The 20,505-nt window shown below is 49.5% G+C and overlaps 2 protein-coding genes across 2 annotated transcripts in view; one reads left to right on the plus strand and one right to left on the minus strand.

The window, feature by feature from the left end:
* Positions 1-7,976, plus strand: DNALI1 (dynein axonemal light intermediate chain 1). The gene is made up of 6 exons (XM_059136793.1): positions 1-158; positions 675-820; positions 2,551-2,720; positions 3,705-3,883; positions 4,202-4,366; positions 6,089-7,976. Exons 1-6 carry the CDS (start codon positions 78-80, stop codon positions 6,122-6,124), a joined length of 777 nt encoding a protein of 258 aa, XP_058992776.1. The 5' UTR covers positions 1-77; the 3' UTR covers positions 6,125-7,976.
* The window catches only part of GNL2 (G protein nucleolar 2), a 23,827-nt gene continuing 11,136 nt past the window's right edge, over positions 7,815-20,505 (minus strand). Inside the window, exons 7-16 of the mRNA XM_059136792.1 lie at positions 19,865-20,023; positions 19,232-19,345; positions 15,897-16,025; positions 14,970-15,074; positions 14,035-14,193; positions 13,312-13,425; positions 9,759-10,216; positions 9,323-9,402; positions 8,661-8,746; positions 7,815-8,012 (exon numbers count right to left, since the gene is read on the minus strand). Coding sequence (XP_058992775.1) covers positions 7,860-8,012; positions 8,661-8,746; positions 9,323-9,402; positions 9,759-10,216; positions 13,312-13,425; positions 14,035-14,193; positions 14,970-15,074; positions 15,897-16,025; positions 19,232-19,345; positions 19,865-20,023 — 1,557 coding nt within the window. The 3' untranslated portion in view covers positions 7,815-7,859. The remainder of the gene's footprint in view (positions 8,013-8,660; positions 8,747-9,322; positions 9,403-9,758; positions 10,217-13,311; positions 13,426-14,034; positions 14,194-14,969; positions 15,075-15,896; positions 16,026-19,231; positions 19,346-19,864; positions 20,024-20,505) is intronic.

Genomic DNA, 20,505 nt, shown 5'->3' on the forward strand with positions numbered 1-20,505 from the left:
GAGGAGGTTTCCATGGTGACAGCAAACAACGCGCACACTTGAGGGGCCGCAGCCGGGCTCCTACCTGCGTCGCCGCCATGATTCCCCCTGCAGACTCTCTGCTCAAGTATGACACCCCGGTGCTGGTGAGCCGGAATACGGAAAAGCGGAGCCCCAAAGTAAGGACAGGTCTCACGGGTTGGGGGAGCCCGGGAGCTCCGATGGGGAAAGATCCCTGCGGTGAGGGTCCGGGGTCCAGAGAGACGTGAGCTGCAGCAACTGGGAGCAAAGGGACTTGGGATGGGGGAAGGAACATGGGAGAGCTGTACAAGGAACCCAGATGGGTGACCCCAGAGGGCAGATTTAGGATGAGGAAGAAAGTCACAGAGGTGGATGGGGCTCATTCTTTTTCGTAGTTGTCTGGTCCAGGAATAGATCTGGTAGTGACTGCTCGCTCCATCACTAGAGGGTTGAGCACCCCTGCTGGAAACACTTGTTCCAGGAGAAACAGGTCTTGTACTGGGGTGGCACCGGAGACTCTTCATGGCTTCCTTAAGCTGAGACATAACTTTTGAGAAGACAGATGGAGAAAGTGATCTGGGAAGAGAGGAAGGGTGTTTAGAAGACCTGGGGCAACTCAGAAGGCTTGGGTATGTGGAGTTCAGTGTCTGCCCTAACTTGTCCATTTTTCTCAGGCACGGCCACTGAAAGTCAGCCCCCAGCAGCCTGGACCCTCCGGTCCAGTCCCACAGCCACCAAAGACCAAGCTCCCCTCAACTTCTTCTGTCCCAGATCCTACAAAGCAGGCAGAAGAAATCTTAAATGCCATCCTACCCCCAAGGTAAAAATTTAGGAGCAATGACTGGGAGAAAGCCCAGGCTTTGCTATCCCAGAACTTGGAAATGTAGGAAGAGGCACCTTGTCTCTGCCCCTGGCCAGGATTTCCTCCCAGTAATCCAACACTCCTAGAGCTTACAGATGGCTGGATCCGGGAAGGGTGGGGGGCAGGATCTTCTCTATCATCCTCTTTTCCTGAGTGCTCAAACCCAAGCTCATGGCTTTAAATACCATCTATATGCTGATGACTTCCAAATGTGTTTTTCCAGCCCTGTTCTTTTCTCTAAGCTCCAGACCCATATATTCTACTGCTTCCTCATTAGCTTCATGAAGGTATCTCCTGGGCATCTCAAACTCAGCATGTCCAAACTGAATCACAATGTTCCCCCTCCCAAACTACTCACCCCCAGTCTTCTTTCTCCTAGTGGCTCAGGCCACCCTTCATTCCTTTTGGTCTCTCACGTCACACGTCCTACCCTTCATCAAATTATTTTGGCTCTACCTTCAAATTTATATCCCAAATCCAACCACTTTCTGCCCCCTCTGCTTCTGCTGTTTTGTTCCTCATCACTGTTTGTCACCTACATTGGCCTCCTATCTGAAAACCTTGCTTCCATTCCTAAGCCAGATCTTGCCAGTCTTCTGCCAGGAACTCTTTAATGGCTTCCCATGTCCCTCCAACTAAAATCCAAAGTCCTTACAATGACCTGCAAGAGTTAGCATGATCTGGCTCCTCGTATATCCGTGATCTTGTCTCCTATGACTCTCCTTCTGTTCAGGGGGGTGATGCCACAGAGGCCTCTGCTCACTGTCTCTGGACGCTGCTCTGACAGTTGCTGTTCTTACTGCCGAGGATACTCTTCCCCCGATGTCCACCTCATTCCCTTCCATCTCTTTACTTGGGTCTCACTCAAACATGATTGCCTCAAGGCAGCCTTCCTTGAGAATCCTTATTAAAAAAAAAAAAAAAAAAAGACAACCATTTTCCCTTCTTCAACATCCCCCTACCCTGCTTCCTCCTTATCTGACATGCTTTGTTGACTATTTTTATGTAATAAATTAACAGCACAGTTTCTAAGGCTGTGATGAAAAGAGACTCATCCAAGATGGAAGTCAAAGAAGGCAGGGGAGATTTTTCAGGTGACTCCCTCCTGTCAATAAATGGAAGTTCTCTCCCCACAGTGATTCTTCCCTCAGGCTCCCTTCTTGTGATTCTGGAACCTGGCCATGCCTCTGACATAAGGTTTACTGGGGGGCAGGCCGGTGGCGGGGAGCAAGGAGGCGCATGCCTTCAGGAAGCTCCCCGCTGCACACATTTGCCTCTTTCTGGCTGGCACAAGTTTTATGGTGCCCTGTGTGTCCTACCCCACAAGTCAGTGGGGAATTCTCACTGGCCTTTCTGTTCCAATCAAGCAACAAAGCCCATGAAGCTGCCCTCACTCCACTCATTAGGAGGGTAAGACCTGGAACATGGGTGACGATTTCACAGAGAGCCACAGGAGGGTAGAGATTGCCCAGCTCCCAGGTAGAGGCCCCAAGGAGGTGGCTTAGTGGGTGTGGCTATGAAGCCCTGCACTCCTCAGAGAAGAGAGAGGGATGGAAGCTTCTGGTGGGTTGGTGACAGAGCTGCCCCTTGTTCCTGCTCAGGCAGAGGACCCAAAAGGTCAGCTCTGTTCACGTTCCGGGGCCCCTCTAGCTGTGGGTTTGCTCAACCCAGCTGTGTCTGTACCACAGGGAGTGGGTGGAGGACACGCAGCTGTGGATCCAGCAGGTGTCCAGCACCCCCAGCACAAGGATGGATGTGGTGCATCTCCAGGAGCAGCTGGACCTGAAGCTGCAGCAGCGGCAGGCCAGGGAGACCGGCATCTGCCCCGTGCGCAGGGAGCTCTACTCGCAGTGCTTTGGTGAGCAGCCTGGCGGGGGCTGCGGTTGAGGGGCTATGCGGTCTTCTCCTACCTCCCGCCCTTCCCCATAAGCACAGACCCGAGTTCTGAGTACCCCCGAGCCAAAGCCCACCCCATCCTGGAATCGTCTTCTCTCCCACTCCCTGCCCCCCAACCCCAGGAACTGCTAAAGGTGTCCTCATCCCCCCATCTTCCAGCCAACCTGGACACCTGATTCCTAACCTCTTAGCTAATGGTTAAAGATCAGAACTTCCATTTTAAATCTTTGTAAAAAAAAGATTTTTTAAATATTAAGCATGTTAGTTTTTTAATCAGAAAGATTAATGTTCCGTATTTATATCCACCCATCAACATTCAGCCCTTCGCCCAGGAAAATATTTCAGGGTGATTTGCTACTAACCAACAGTCACCAAAGTTAAGTGATAGTGTCAAATGGCTGTCCCCCAGCCCACACTCCCTGGCCTGAGTGGACTCTGTCATTCAGACTGCCACCACACTTTGTGGCCAGCAGGCTCCCCTCGGTCTGAGGGTGACTAGGGTTTGCCGGCCAGGTCAGCATCTGTGGGAGAGATGGGTGGGCAAGCTTGGATTCTTACTGTTTGCAGCCCCAAGCCGGTCCAGCCAAAGGGGCACACAGGAGTTCCCAGCTGCTTTAAATTTAAAGTCGTCATCCTCAAACTGAAAAGTCAAATTTCTCGGACTAGTACCCTGGGCTTTCTTTCTGAGGGTGGCTAAGAGGGGCTTTCCGGCTACAAGCAAACCTGAGGGCCCCTGTCTCCCTCTGCCCCGGGCTCGCTGACTGCCTGTCCTCCCAAGTGCTAAATTCAGAGCAGCGGCTATCTGGCAAGGTTCCTGGGTCCTCTGTCCCCAAGTGGGGAGGACACACGCTATGCTGTCCCCAGTAGGAAGGGTGGTGAACCATAGACGTGGCACGGTTTCCCTCCCGCCTGCCCTCCTGAACTCATTGTGTGTGCACTTTGGAAGACGAGCTGATCCGAGAGGTGACCATCAACTGTGCGGAGAGGGGGCTGCTGTTGCTTCGAGTCCGGGACGAGATCCGCATGACCATTGCCGCCTACCAGACCTTGTATGAGAGCAGTGTGGCCTTTGGCATGAGGAAGGCGCTGCAGGCTGAACAGGGGAAGTCAGACATGGAGAGGAAAGTGAGTGGGGTTGACCATGAGGTTTCAGCCCTCTGTGAATTCTTCTGTCAATCTCAGGGCCACAGGGTTGCCATTCCAGATGAAACTCTGGCCTCTGAGGGGGCTCCGGCCATCCTGCCAACGGGGACCCTTGGGTTCAGAGCGGCTGGTCAGCCTGGCGCCGGCAGATCCCACTCCTAGTGGACGTGCTGTGCCAGTCACAAACCCCCCACTGGGTGGCAGCACAGACCCTGACAATGTCAGCTTGGACAGCTGTGCCCAGGTCCCCTCCACCGACCCTTGGTGGCAGCCCAGGATGACCCAAATTTCTGTCCTCAGATTGCAGAATTGGAAGCAGAAAAGAAAGATTTGGAGAGGCAAGTGAACGAGCAGAAAGCCAAGTGTGAGGCCATCGAGAAGCGGGAGGTTGAGAGGAGACTGGTAGAGGAGAAGAAGCACAATGAGGAGATTCAGTTCCTCAAGCGGACGAACCAGCAGCTGAAGGTGGGCACCCCCCCACACCTCCCCCAGGCCCACACGCTGCCAAGGAGTAAAGGAAGCAGCGGTGGGGATGGGGCGGGGTGGGGAGGGGATGGTGAAGATTTATTATGTATCTTTTCCAGCCATCGGGCTCTGGATTCCCACAACACATCAGCCCCACTCTCCAGTGGAGGGTGTTTTCCCCTTGGAAATAAGTCACCCATCCCCCGGGAGGGGCAGATAGGGCAGAAAGTGGAACTTCTCTCCCATGACAGCATGGGCTGGATCTTTTCAGCAGGCTCTCTTGGGAGGGCTTTTCCCACCTGCGGCCCCTCTGAGGCATGGCCTTTGGGGTGGGCAGGGAAGGCCCTTTGAGAAGGAGAACCATTTCAAATTAGGAACTTTCCCCAGATGCATGGTCAAGGGAAGGCACCTGGAGGTGTTTTTCTTCCAAGCCCCTTTGCTTTCACCCAGCCGAGCTGAAGTGGGGCCAGTCCCCTGAAACTCTACATTCTCTGTAGAATCTGAAGTTTCCCTAAGGCTGGGCCCCAGACCAGCATCATCACCTGGGAACTTTTAGAAATACAAACCACTGGGCCCATCCCAGATCTACTGAGTTGGAAACATCGGGGTTGGGGTCCAGCAACCTAACAAGGTCTGCAGCGGAAGTTTGAGGACCGTTGTTCCTAGACAGCGGACCTGTTCATGTTTGGTGGTGGTCTCCCATGGCCCTGGCCAGAGGGGCCCCTGGATGCTGTCTCCCTTTCCTCCCTAGTCTCGTGGGAAGTTTACATTCTTGTGATTGGCAGGCTTCTTGGGGCTCCACCAAGGCCAGGCACTTAAGATAAAGACGGGCTTGTATGAACTGCTAGTGTGGGACGACAGATCTTCCTGTTGCTGAGTTTAACGAAGAAAAGCTAGAAACTTCACAGCCAGACATGAAATCTATTTACTTAGCAGCTTCTGAAGCTGCGTGCCTTATCTGCGGTGTTACCTTCACCATAAGCCTGAGTTCCTCAGTTCCTCCTGCAGTTACCAGCAGCAGCACAGTGGAATACCTTGGCTTCTAACATTTATTTATAAGCAACCTTGTCATCCCCAGGGTGTAGGACTCTTTAGAAGTGAGTTATTTTTATTGGCTCCAAGCTGCACTGCAAATAAAGCAGTGCCTGTAGTCCCCAAGATAGACCTGCTTAAAGAGCTGTCCACACACCATGATAGTAAATTATTTTACTGGCTGCCGGAGGAGCAGAGTATATAACTCCCAAGTGTGTTAAGCTTTACATACAAGATGGACAGCTCCCTACTTACTGGTAGCAATTTCCTCTAATTGGGTGTCAAGTTGTCTCGGTGGCTGAAAGATGGCTGTTTCCCAAACCTCTCGTCCCAGCACAGAGCTCCCAGGATCCCAACCCAGAGAGCCAGATGTTTACCTTCGCATTTCAGGCCCGAAATCTGAGCCGTGAAAAACCACTATTTCAACAACTTTTATTCAATTTCCTTTTCAATGCTTTATATTCTACACGGAGCCATTATCGTATGGAAACCAGGACAGCTCTGGTTTCTCCTCCTGCAGCAAGACTGGATGCCAAGCCCAAAACCAGCTAATCTAGGAAATACGGAATTGGGAATGGAGGGAAAAACACTTGGCCGGGCGGCATTGAATTCTTCTTCCCAGGGCTTTCTCACCTCTCAGCTAAAGGCTGCAAGCCTCAAATATTAATGGAGTTTGTTTTTGTTTTTCAGGCCCAACTGGAAGGTATTATTGCACCAAAGAAGTGATCATTTCCACATGGGTCTCGGCGAGCACTGCTACCCCATCCTAAGCCCGTGTAATAAAAAAAGCTAGTTTCCTGAGTGAACAGGCCATACTCTCCCCCCAACCCCCACCTACATGTTTGTCAGAAGTCACACGTTGCCCCAGTGGCATGGAACACAAGTCTGGAAGCCAGGCTCCTTGGACTGTAGAAGGCAGTGCAGCCAACGGTCTCTGAGAGTACGTGGCCAGCCTTGGGATTTGCCAACCCAGAAAGTTAAGCCTTTTGCCATATCCCTTGCAGGTGAAACAACTGCCTTCCCACCACTGCTCCCTCCTACCAACTACTCCTAGCCAAATGGACCGCCTCCCTGTCCCATCTCTGGTCCGTGATGCATCTTGTACCTGACCTTGGGCTGCTGTCTCCCTCTCCTCTTATGGCTTTCCCTTGAGGTCTTTCACCATCCCCACCCCAGTGCAGTTGTAGTGACTGCTGCAGGAGCTGTGCGTTTATACTAGGTCATTTTACGCCTGCCCAACATACCCACCACAGCCTCTTCCCTAGTCTCAGGCTGCCCAGGTGAGGCAGCAATGGCAGAGTCAAAGCCACGGCTTCTGAGCAAGTAACGTCTGTGGGAAAGAAACACAAGCCACGATGTCGTGAGCTGCCTGCATCTCAGCAGCCCTGAGTTCCTTTGTTCACCTTACTCGGCAGGGAATCAACACCGCAACCCTACAGCCAGCCCTCTAGCTAGCCTGGAGAGGCACCCAAACCTCACACGCAGGTCTAATTACTCATGAGGAGGCTGCGGCCTGGAGACTGCATTTTACTGCTCCTCCCAAGTTCAACCCGGAGTTCAGAGGCCCAGGGTTGCTCCTGGTTCCATAGGCAGTACAGTACGTGAGCAACACAGATCTCTCGTTCAGGGCAGCCCAGAGTGGGCTAGCGCAGCAAGAGGAGGGACTGCCCTCCTTCCTGCAGATGCAGATTGCACGAGGAACACACTTAGGAGGGCACGAGTGTGTCCACTGGGCTATGCTGCCTCCAGTGGCTCAGTACTGCCCTCAGGGGCCAGGAGGGACCCTCTGTAGCAGACCTCTGACCCAACATCGTCCCTCTTAAGGCTCCAAGGCGCCCTGGAAGGGCAGTCTGACAAGAAGAGCTGTGTTCCAAGTCAAGCCTGCCCCTCTCCTCTAAGATCAGAAGCCAGCTTTTACCCCTGTCCACATGTCCTCGGGCAGTCTAAGGCACCACTACAATCACCTGTGGGCTGCCATTTTCGTGGGCAAGAGCTCCGCTCGCTGAGATGGCTAGACACGAGAGTCCTTGGCAGTGAAGCACCTATGTCCTCACCACGACTCAGGGACAGCTCGAGTGGCATTTTCCCCTCCTATTTTAAAGCCTGGGCCATGTACACTACATCATTGAGATTTTGTTTTCACATTTCTGTTTCAAACTAATTGCCGGTATGACAGAAATACCACCTTTTCCATGCTGTAGACCTCATCCCTGTTTCTGTCAGAGACCTGCATGCCACGTTAACGCTCTGGAGGAACTAAGAGGGCTCGTGGAGGTGTCAGAAGTGCCCCTGGACCCCACCACCTAAAGCCTTGGGGTTGCGGGGACTTTAACAGCACTGCTGAAGGGTTTCAACTGTCAAACCTCAGAATACATCAGGGCCTTAGAAATGCCAACTGGGCATGAAGAGAACACAGTTTCTAATTGCATATTTTTGTATAATTTAATAAACTTTTAAAATGTTACTGCTTATGTTTGAATTTTTTGTGTTTGTGTTTCTGTCCGTCTGAGTCATTGATCTTCTTTTTGTTCCTGTTCCTATTTTTCACGTTGTGTGTTTCATAGTAGCGTACACCAACTTTCTTGGACTGCTGCTGCCGTGCCGCTCGCCTCCGCTATAAACAATGGCAAGAAAGAAGAAAACCAAAATGACCAAAAATAAATAAATAAATAAACAACAAACCCAGTCAATCGTAGAAAAGTCCCAGAAGAGCCCCTCTGTTTCTCTGTGCTCCCTTCCTATGCTGCTCCCCCAAGTACCGGAAGCAGTGCTAGTAACAAGGAAGGGCTCCCCTCACAGACCCAAGTGTGCTCTTGCACAGTAACTCGTGACCGTGCCATGTTCTAGACGGGTGTTTGGTCCAACCGTCCTCCATGCTGGAATCTTTTCTACCACACCCCTGACAAGTGGTCCTCTAAGGGTGAACACTTCTAGTAACAAGCTCTTCATTCCCCGGAGAGGCCACCCCAGCTCTGATAAGCCCAGTAACAGAGCTGTGGGCAGGAATCTGTCTGCCAAAACAGCTCTGCTCATCAAAGAAAACCAGCGGACCCTTCTAGAGGGGAGCCCACCTGTCTGAGGACAGTGATCGAGAACTCAAGGACCTTCATCCACTAGGCCAACTCTTAATCCTACTGAACTAATCGCAACTAGGTCGCTTAGGACTGGGGTTCTGAAAATTCAATTCTGGAAAGCATGTCTCTTAGGAAATGGATTGTTCCTCTTTACTTCCTGGGTGACATTTAAGACCAAAACCACTTACTTCCTTAGATGTAAGCATTCTGCGAGTCTTATTTGAACGGTCCTCTTCCCTCTGTGCCTTCCTTTTCTTTCCCTTTTTGGTAGGTGCTAGAAACGTGACACAGGAACATACAGAAAAGAATCAGGGATTTTCTATTCAAAACTCGGTCTGTGAATGCTAACATGAGAATGAGCTTGATTGTGCTGGAGGAAGAAGGCCAGTGTGCATGGAGTGTGGCGGGCATGGTGCGAGGCAAAAGCAGGATGAGGCTGGGAGGGCGCCAAGCCAGGGGGACCCCTGCAGGCCATACCGGGGTTTGCATTTATGCCATGGAAACACATTTTCACATAGAAGCTGTGAGTCCAATGGAGTAAAGAACAGATAGCTGACCCATCCTGCCTCCCACAAAAAAAATCTGGCTGACTCACACCTAGACTGTAAGGTTACTACTGGTCTCTTTTTACAGGAAGCCTCCTGAATTAATCCCAAGAAATGTGCAGAATGAAAAGCGAATAAACCCAAGCTGTACAACAAACAGTATACAGAACAGGGTCACCTGCCCATAATGACAAGCACCATGCGGGGAACACCACAATCCCCCAAGTGTCGAGATGAAAGTCACACGTCCCACAGTCCCACCGGGTGCACACCGCACCCAAGCGGTTTGATGAATTTAACTTTACCTGTGTCTTCTGCAACCTCTTCAGCTGCTCTTTGTTCTTCAGATTTTGCAAAAACCTTTTCACTTAGTCCCTTGGATATTCTGCAAGAGAAAAGCCAAGTAACATAGCTGCCCATCACTCCCCTCAGTTGCCAAATCATGTGCCAACCCGGGGGCAGGGACCACCCCGAAGCCTGCAGAAAGCCACCCTCCTTCCCATGGTTGCCACCACAGCCCACCGGCCCCCACAGTTCCAGCAGCTCCCTGGGCCTTCGGCAGAGGCGGACTTAAGCCACTCACAGTTCAGGGAGCTCCCTCTCATAAATGGACAAACCACATTTTTAAAAAACGGCACTAATTCCTTTCCACCTCCCATAAAAATACTGCTCCAGTCCTCGTGGCAAGCATCTCAGAAAGGAATGAGCAAACTACAATTTGTGAGAAGACGAGGATACTACCTGACTGCAGAAAACTTCTTAGCTTTGGCTTTGTTTAAAAACTTCTGATATTTAGCAATCTTTTCATCCAGCGCTCTAATAACGGCCTTGGTGTCATTTCCCACGTGTTCTCCCTGGAACTCCGGGCCAGACTCCTCTTCCTCGTCTTCCGGTTGCTCCTGTTCCTCCTCCTCCTCGTCCTCCTCTCCGGAAAAGCTCTCAAGCTCTTCATCGATATCGGACATCTCCAAAGGGACCAGGTCATCCCCGGAAAACTGAGGCACGACATTGATTTTGCCGAAATTCTGCCGAACCCGTGCCAGAATCTGCTGCATTTCTGAGTCTGTGTCACAGCGACTGTTCTCGTTTTCCTTCTCAGTGACAGGCTCTGAGGCTACCCCTACAGTTGCGGTGACTTCCTCTTCAGCGTCCTTCTGGCTGGTTTCTGTGGCAACTTCCAAAGATGAGGAGGACGGGAGCTATTCAGGCCAAAAAGGGGGACAGGCGAGGGAGAGAAATGGGATCAGAAAATAAAAACCATTTCCGAACTGACAGCCTGCTCTTGAAGGACACAGTCCTCTTCTCGGCACTAAGGGAAAGAACTGAAAACCCGCCCACTGGAATCCCGTCGTTCATCTACCACAGGCCAAGCTCCATTACACCCAGAAGCCGCGACTCAGCTCCGAGGCCTTCAGCTGCGGTTCCAAAGGATGAGCCCACTGTGAGTATCGAACCACTCAGACCATCCGCCACGTCTCGCAGAGCGTCTGCCTCCCTCCACCCTCCCCGAGGAGGGGAAGGACTGGGGCTGTGGAGACAGGCACACCCAAGGTGAGCACACACAAGTGCCCCAGACAGAAAGCAGACTGCTAAGCGGTGGGGTGCAGGGGAAGCCCCCAGAGGAAAGGTGTGATGACCAAGAGAAGGGAAGCTGGTGACGAGAGACCATGAGGAGGCGAGCTGGGGGACAGGGAAACAAGCCGCCTCTCTGAGGCAAAGAAGAAGTGTGTGGCAGGCTTTATCCTGGCGCCTCGCATTGGTGGTATCATCTTATCCTTGCAACAGAGATTCACGAACCTTCAGGGATTTTCCGAAGGCAAGAGTGGTTGCACAACAAGTGCTCAAAATAAGTCAGGAATCCAGAACATTCAGGAAATTGTATACAAAATTTGTAGGTACATTTTTATACCTGTTCCTGACGCTAAGTTGTTTTTTTTTTGTTTGTTTTTTTAAAGATTTTTATTTATTTATTTATTTGACAGAGAGAAATCACAAGTAGATGGAGAGACAGGCAGAGAGAGAGAGAGAGGGAAGCAGGCTCTCCGCCGAGCAGAGAGCCCGATGCGGGACCCGATCCCAGGACCCTGAGATCATGACCTGAGCCGAAGGCAGCGGCTTAAACCACTGAGCCACCCAGGCGTCCCTGACGCTAAGTTTTTAGCTTTTAGATTCTGAAAGAGTTTCAGCCACTACCAAGAGAAAAAAAAGAAGAAAATCGCAGACTGGGGGAAATAATGATCTAAAACTCAATGACCAGACATGGAGGAAGCGCTCAAGATAACCCTATGATGTGCACACAGGGTGACAAGAGACCCTGCCACACCTCCTTCCTACCACGAGTCCCTTGTGCCTCGTGCCGCTGCGGTCCAGCCCCATGACTTCCTCTCCACACGTGGATCACAGCAGGCAGGCCCCACCTTCGGCCAGTCCCTTCTCCCAACAAGACAGCTGCTCGGCTCCTGCCTCACACCATTAAGATCTCTGCCAAAATGCCACTTCCTCAGAGGCCACCCTCGCTCACCCCACGTACAAGAACACTCCTTTGTCTCCCACACCCCGACCCTGGTTTTGTCTTCCTCACAGTCAGCAGTGCTTCCTGACATTTTTCTATTTATCTGTTTACTGTCTGTCTGTCTGTCTATAGTATCAGAATGTATGTTTGATTTTGGCATAAGAGCTCGAAACCTCTTAGTATCCCCTGAGTAAAAAAAGGGTGCCTGCCATTCTTCCTAACAAGCTCCTTTCCACCACACAGGAGTTTATGCTGATGACATGCTCGCGGGGGGCGGGGGGGCTCTCTTCAGAATGGGGGCTGGTCACCAAAAGGCCCAAGCACCTGATGAGAGGGTGAGAGACAGGAGTTCGATCACCGATGGCCAATATAATGGAACGTCCTGAGGGTAAGGTCTGGGGAGCTTCTGGGTCGAATATACTGATGTGCCAGGAGCGCACCAGGCCCAGAAAGGGCACAGGAACTCTATGCCACCCACAACCCGACACCTGGCCCTAGGCATCTCTTCCATTCGGCTATTCCTGAGCTATAACCTCTATAACAAGGTGGCCATCATAAACCATTTTCTGAGTTCTAGGAGTCGTTTTAGCAAATCATCAAACCTGAGAAGCTCTGAATTTGTAGCTGGCTGGGCAGAAGCGTGAGCAGCCTGAGAACCCCACCTGCAGCTGGCCTCTGAAGTGGGGGCTGCTTTGTGGGACTAAACCCTTAACCTATAGGTCTGTGCTAACTCTTGGAGCAAGTGTCAGAACTGAACTGAATTACTGGATATTCAACTGGAGTCAGAGAGTTGCAGAGCTGGTATGGGTATCAGAGTGCCCAGAGATATGGAAGGGCATGAGGCGGGGACCAGTCTGCTTCCACTGCAACACCGCCAGCGCCCAGCGGAGTACGGAGCACAGAGGACATCCTCCACACGCTGGTGCTACTGGAACGACTCAACCAGCCAACGACTTAACAAACCAAGAAGATGGGAGAGGACCAGGTTTTGACTTTTTTGGTTGTTTGGGGGGGGGGAGGGTTCAGCGGGGAGAGGGAGAGAAGTTAACATATATTGCAGGTACGTCGATTCTGAAATGCTGGAAAATATATTCAACCGAAAGTTTCTAGCTGATAATTGAAACTCTGGGAACAGAGTTCAGGTAAGAGGGAACCAGGATGACACGAAACCGAACACCAGCACGGAAGCGAAACTAAAGCCACCTCTTCCAAAGGCTTAGCAGAGCTCTGAAAAAGAGCCTAGAAATAGAAAAGCAAAGGGCCACAGCTGGAGCCTTGCGGCAGTCCACTGCCAGGGAGAAGGAAACGCAACAGAAGGGAAGCTTCTCAGTCCAGCCCAGAAGCCCGAAATCTGGCTACAAACTGTACCACTCTCCTTTCCCACCCGAGCACGAGCTCCCTGAGGGCAATGACTGTTATTTATTCTTATATTCCCTGTGCCAGGCACATGGCTGGGCCTAACAGATAAATGTAAAGCCAATCCTGGAAATGCCTCTGCTCCTCATGAATAAGGAAATACACAGGATCGGAAGAGCACTTACAGGCAGAGCCCTTTCCTAAAGACTGGTATTCAGACTTGGTCTTCTATCACAAATCTACTTTCTAGTTTCCAAATGCCACCCCCACCCCAAGAAGGTCATAACGACAGCTCTATGGGATGGGAGAGAGTAGAGGGAAACGCCCCAGAGAAAACAGGTGATTCATAACGGAAGGCAATCAATGGCACTACGCCTAGGTCAGTAACCACACTTTCCAGAAGGCAGGCCCACCCTGGTCTCTTACCTGGGAGGCCGCAGGGGGCTCTGCATTAGGCGGCTTGACAAAGAAAGGAATCCGGCCCCTCTGCCAGTCATTGAGAACCATCTTGCCCACAGTCTGCAAGTCCGGCTCTCCACCCTGAAATGTCACAGGAAGACTGCCGGTTAAATTCAAGAACAAGGGGCTCAGTGGGTTAAAGCCTCTGTCTTCGGCTCCGGTCATGATCCCAGGGTCCTGGGATGGAGCCCCACATCAGGCTCTCAGCGCAGCACCAGGGAGCCTGCTTCCCGTACTCTCTTTGCCTGCCTCTATGCCTACTTGTGATCTCTGTCAAATAAATAAATAATCTTAAAAAAAAAAAAAATCAAGAACAAATCCATCTCCCAGTGTGAGATGCAGCCGCCCCAGTTATTCATCACCATCTGCTTGCCAAGTTCCGTACTGTTCACAACAAAAAACGTCCAGCAGAGCCTGGCTGGCTCAGTCAGTGGAGCATGAGACTCCTGGTCTCAGGCTTGTGAGCTTAAGTCCCATACTGGGTGTAGATTACTTAAAAATAAAATCTCTAAAACAAAACAAAAAAATAAAAGAAGGCCCATTTAAAAATACCACAAAACAAAACAAAACCACAAAACAAAAGAAAGCCCATTACCCCCCACACCACCCCCTGCCCCTGCCGCACCCCCGGCCCCGACCTCCCCACCCTGCCATATGTCCTGGTCTGCATTTGCACAGACCCTCACTCACCTTCAGTAACTTCCCAGTCCGGAACGCCAGCTTCTCAAGAAAGTCCTCAGCATTCTCCCAAGAATCAATCTTGTAGGTCTTGCTGATGTATTCTGGCTTCGCTCGTTCAAGTACAGCACTGATGTGGTCTTCGGGAGTCTTTATTTTTTCAACTTGAACCTAGATATTAACAGGAAAATTCCAGCCTTATAGACTTTATATGGAAGCAGTGAAGTTCACATTTGTAACAATATCTGAAAATAGATTTCAACACCGTTGTGCAAGCGGAGCCTAGCAGGGCCGGTCTCCGAAGTGGCCAGCCACGGTCAGCTGGAAGGTCCCTGCACGCCGGCCACCACCACAGAGCCTAGGACTCGGTGCTGATCCCTGCTCACCACACACTGTGTGGTTCTGCAAGCAGTTTCAAGTTGGACCGTCTCATGCTACTCACTTGCAGAAATGGCGAAAAGCCTGCCAATGCCAGGACACAGAGAGAATTCGATAGTTTAAGGAGAGAGGGGAGGAATGTGCTCAGGATGTATGGCCAGCAGCCCTGGCTAAGGTTAAGTGAAGCCGTTTAAAGGTTTTGGTCATATTCAGAAACAAGTGAGGAAACACTTGAGTTCCAAAATGACTCAGCCCATAAACCCTGGAAGATGAATGATCACTAAACATAAACAGGCCCTGCTTCCCTCTGGATCCCGCATGGAAACTACAAACTCTTTTGTGGGATGACATTGAGCAGATCTGCCCGCGGCTCCAGACTCCCCAAGCAGGCTACAGCGGAATGGAGAGGCCGCCCTGCTGAGTGTCGTGTTCCTGAAGTCTGTTCAGACGGGCGGACCCCGAACAGCCTCCTCCATGAGTGAAACGCAAAGGTATCCAAGGTCCCCCCGCAGCCCCACGGCTCCCCACAAAGAGCAAACAAAGAGCCTGTCAGGACCAAAAGTACTCACCACTCCTTTCAGCACAATGTCTGTCTCCGAGTCTTCGGAGGGGTAAACCACACCTGGACAGTCGATAAGGAATATCCGACGCATCAAGGTGATGTACTGCCAGACCTGAAGGCAGAAAGCCAGAGACCCCTGGGTCAAACCCTCAGTCTGATCTCACAAAGCTACAAAGGCTCTCCTCTACTTGGGCCACTCATGAGGCACTTCCACAAAGTATCAACTACCGTTGCCACCGGCAAAGAGTCCAAAAGTAAGGCCGATCAATACCGAATCAAGCTTTCCCTAATTTTTCCAAGTACTCTTCGAAGATTAATACTGTCTGACTCCTCTTGCTTTCAGCAGAACTCATGCTGCTCCCCAAACACTCTGTGCTGTAGGGTCTGTCCCCAACTGCCAGAATCTACTGTAACACTGAGTTTTCTTTCATAACCCAGGCACCAATATTCTTGGGTTAGTTTTGTTTGCCAAAGAAAGGCTGGAGTAACAATTTAAAACAGACTTAAAGGGGCACCTGGGTGGCTCAGTGGGTTAAAGCCTCTGCCTTCAGCTCAATCATGATCTCAGGATCCTGTGATCGAGCCCTGCATCAGGCTCTCTGCTCCGCGGGGAGCCTGCTTCCCCCTCTCTCTGCCTGCCTCTCTGCCTATTTGTGATCTCTGTCAAATTAATAAAATCTTTAAAAAATAAAAAATAAATAAAACAGACTTAAAATGAATGGCAAAGGCACACAGTGCCATACAAAGTACTCTCAGTCTTACCCAAATGGGTAGAGACAACTCTGGTAGACTCCAAACCATCACATAGAGACTAAACTCTCAATGGTGGCTTTCATTCAAGAGAAGTAGATATATATCTCCATGACCTAAACAACCACCCTCTGTAAAAATAAAATATGGAGACATAAATAAGGCCCTCTTGAGCCAGACGTACCTTTGTTTCACCTGCAATGGGGGCCACATTGCAAACTTTCTTGGAGCGCAATGTGTTTATCACAGAGCTCTTGCCAACATTTGGATAGCCAATGAACCCGACACTGATCTGCTTCTTGTCAGTGTGTAGCTGTTAAAGAGAATACATACCACATATACACGGTCATGAACAACCCTGGGAAAAATAGGTTGTGTTACTTTGCTCATAAAACAAAGAACACAGGGCAAAAGTGTCACTAGAACTTGATCTAAAGCCTAGACACACACCAACTATGTCATCTGAGTGGGCTGCACGTACACACACTTATTAATCAATCAGATGTGACTCATTTCCTCAATTGTCAATGTGCTATTGTTCTTCAATGTTTTAAGGTTAAAAGTATGTAGGTCGAAAATCAAAGGGAGAAAGAACTTGTTAGTCATCAGTTTAACACCATCCACAGATAACACCAACTGGCAATCCCAAGACCCATCCCTCCTTTTCTCTGCACAATACATTTTGCATTTTCACTGCCAAAAACAAATGACAGAAGGAAAAAAAAAGCAACCGCAGAAGTTAGACCATTCGATGAGAGTCTCAAGGAGACCAGAGCTCAACAAGCCTGCAACCGGCTGAGGGCTTCCGATTAAAGATGGCGGACTGAACGTCCACACTGGCCTCATGCCCTCCGCAGACTCCACTACGAGGACAGCAGTGAGAATGAATACACGGGAACCCATGGAACCAGGCATATAAAACCAAAGAATGAATTGGAAATGAGACAATAAAAACAAACAGACAATGTTAGCAAAATACTAGCGGCTAGAAAGTAGTATCTGACTTGGCCCACTACAAAGATGAAAGCTAAGGTAGGAAAACTAAAAGCCCAGCAAAAATATTGCCAAAGAATCACAAATGCCCTCAGGAACTGGCAAGACAGCTACCGCTCAGGGGCTCTGAAATCAAGACCAGTGAGAAGTCCGCGGAGCAGGGACACCACTCTACCTCTCCCTCCCCCAGCACAGGCACCCAGCTTCTCTGCACCACTGCCTTTCCAGATATGGATTTTTTTGGAAACCCTGCATGCCTCTCTGAAAATATCTTTCAATTTTAGATGGGAACCTAAATGGGAACCTATGTTTAGGGATAACAGCAGCTAAAGGCGAGCATTCCCAGTGTGATTACCTGAAAATCGAAGTATCGACGTCCTTCCTCCTGCTGAGTTCCCGAAACCCCGGCAGTCAAGCTTATACATCCCTGAGCTCGAGACTAGAACACTCCTTTACGGAGAAACTCTCAGATCCAGGAGTAAAGACCTACAGACACTGACACCGAGGGTGCCCTCCAACAAAATACTGGGTTTCTGCCTAGTTACCCTACAGTGAAGTCTATTATCAATAGTCAACCCCCCACCCCCAAACAAATAAAACTTCCATTGGGTTTTTAGTGGCTCACCTTTATATATGAACAAAAAGTAAAAAACAACCAGAAATTTAAACTGTGACTAGTACAAAAGACAGAAAAAACACAAAAAAACTGGCAGGAAAGAGAGTCAATGCGGGAAGAAAGGAAAATTTCAAAATACCGTATCATCACACTTCTCAGAAACAGATGAAAGTTCATCTGTGACACAAGAAGAGAGGCAGGCCAATGCTGAAAAGTGAGAGGCAAAATAAATGTTACTAAAGAACAGCTAAATGGTTAAGTCAGAGAAACTTCCCATGATATATAACAAAACATCACAAAGGCACCAAAGTAAAGCAAAGAACATTCAAAAATTAAACCAAGTGATAAAACACCAATTTCCTGAACAAGAATAGGTGATGCGGTAGAGGGTGGGCGATCTCTAAGAATAATACAGGACATCAGACAAAGTTCTGTCCAGTGCCTAACTCACTGACAGTGACTCACCTAAAACCACATCACTATAAAACTTTAAAACGGAAATTTTTTTCAGAGATCCCAGCCACAACAGACTGGGCGTCAGAATGGCCTCGGATTTCTCTACGCCACGCCAGAAGCCACCAGAAGATAACACAGTGGTGCTCTCAGCATTCAAGGGAGAACAGTGTGAAGACAGAATAAAGGTATTTTCAAAACACAAGGTCTCAAAAAAGGTACCCTTCTAAGCTCAGCTTCTTAAGAAGCTTTTAGAAAATATGTTCCATTAAAAGGAAAAAGCAAACCAGTTAGAAGAAAAACCAAGAAAGAAGATCCCCTGTTGGATCCCTTGATCCCACTGAACAAGGTATCCAACCCAGGAGAGAGCCACAGGAATGCTGAGGATGATGGTGAAGGACATCCCAGGAGGACAACTCTGCAGCCAGCCCGGGGGGCAGCAGTCCCGACTGGAAGGTAGGGTCTCTAACACTCTCAAAGCTCCCACTCTGCCAGCGGATTTGGTGACACATTAGTGACAAAGGACAAGGAGCTAATTAACACCAGAGAGGACAGAAGGTTCTATTAGAAAGAAATTACAATCACAGCACCATGTGGGTGACTGTGACTGATGCTCTAGGTCAAAATAATGTACATGCTGAAGGAAATGATCATCTAGCCAGATGACATAGAACAGCAGAGAGAGAACAGAGGGAGGGGAGTACGTGTGGGGAGAGGACAGCTGTAAGAAACTTAATACACATTTTCCACAGCACAGACTTAGCAAGTGTCCAAAATGGCAGGTGCTGAGGAGTGGGAGGGTGCAGGGTAGGGGAGATCAGAAATAGAATCAAAAGCAGGTACTAAAATATGGAAGAAAATAAGGGAGGTAACTAACAGCCACGAGCTGAAGTGTCTGCTTCCAGGAACTGGGGAAGGGTGGGGCAGAGGATGTGCGTCCTTTGAAGCCAGGTAGAATGAATGAGACACGCCAACACCTAGCTGCAGGTACAGAATGGGAAGCTCCGAGAACATCTGCGAGGGTGACCTGGCCGCAGGGCTTCCCAGAGAAAGTGACATCAGGCCAGGGATCAGCAGGGGGCCTGGGGGGTGCTCAGAAACTGCACAGGCCTGAGGGCAGAGGAGGCACTGCAGGCCTTGCAAAGCAGGATGGGGAACACAGGGGTGTGGGGGAGGGGCCGTTCTCAAGCAGAGGACAGACCATCAGGAGCCAGGGATACTGCAGGAAAGGAAGCAATGTTTGTAAAAGGTAGGGGCTACGGCTGAGCTGGAAGACACTTTCCACAATCCCTTATAACCCCAAGGCTCTAGGAGTTTTTCCGTCTCTCAGACACATACTTATTATTACATTACCAAGATGGCAGAACTGAGGTGTGTAACCTAACACAACTGGCAAGAGAAAGTCTCCCACGGACCCACAGCTACACACTCCAGGAGAGGCGGGTCAGGTCCAGTACCTTTCCAAACTGCCGGAGAAGCTGAATAAAGGCTCCTTTGCCAAAGGGGTTGGTAAGACTTGCGTGGAAGGCAAGGGTCGGGTAATCCTGGGAGAGGACAGCCACCCAACGTTTCTAAAAGGCAAAGACAAGACACTTGTTTATTCGTAAGCAAAAGAAAACTCAGAGCTTAAGTTACACACTGTTTTTTACATACAGAGCTAAGGAAAACCTTAGCTGTAATTCTTTAAAATATTTTATTTTTAAAGAATGGCAAGTAATGCTTTTTCTTTTGTCTCACAAAACATGGAACAATTACAAAAACGCCTTCATCGAGACTGAACGCAACTAATGTAACAGAATGAGGAACAGGCCAGCAGCTACAGCAGCTTCTCCTCCCAAAGGGGCCATATCGCCCATCCCTTGGGTCCCGCAGCCATCCCTTCGCCAACCATCAGCGAGTAAAACATTAACTCTGCCCGCGGTCGGTGAAGCACATTTTCGTTTTGCTTCCAGTGAGAAAGCTTCCACAACTACTAGGTCAAAAAGTCCAGTACTTTAAGGTCTCAGATCTCATTTGAAGTGAAACATCCTTATTGACAGAGAGCTTGGCCTCCCTCTGCAAGTCTATTCTGGATAAGCAGCCATACTTACTGTCGCCCAGGTTGGAACAAGGTCACATTTGTTAAGAACAAAAATTAGGTGTTTCCAGGGTTTTTCCTTCTTCAAGTAAGTCTCAATGTGAGGGGAACGGGTACCCATCGGATCTCTAGCGTCAAGAACTTGAACTACAACATCTGAAGAATCTATCACCTGCGATTCAAAGAAGCGAAAAGGATTTGTTTTAGTAGAGATGAGAAGTGGGAGATGGAGGACATTTAAAGGAACCTGGGAAAAAAAAAACAGTTAGAACTTCAAAACATGGATAGGTTGTGGCCAATCTCAGTGCCCAATGATTGGAACTTTCTCCATCCTGTGAGTAGGAGAAACTTGTAGAATTTCAAAGAGGAAAACTAACTTAGATGTAACCCATACTACTTCACAACTACTGTTCATTATTGAATGAAGTCACTTACTTCTTAAACTTCTAAAAGTTTCTACTGTCACAGGTTTTGTGTATTCTACAAAAATCTAGAACATTTAGTTTACCTTCAGGGTATATTTTCCTGTTAGGTTACTGTTGGATTATGAGACTGTGCTGGAAAGCTTTTAGTGACCAAGAATTATTTCGAGTACTCGGATATCAAACTTAGCCAGCTGAACCAGGACTCGGGACACGCGAAGGCTCCTCCACG

The sequence above is a fragment of the Mustela lutreola genome, chromosome 10 (assembly GCF_030435805.1).
Source record: "Mustela lutreola isolate mMusLut2 chromosome 10, mMusLut2.pri, whole genome shotgun sequence".
In the NCBI taxonomy this organism is placed as follows: domain Eukaryota; kingdom Metazoa; phylum Chordata; class Mammalia; order Carnivora; family Mustelidae; genus Mustela; species Mustela lutreola.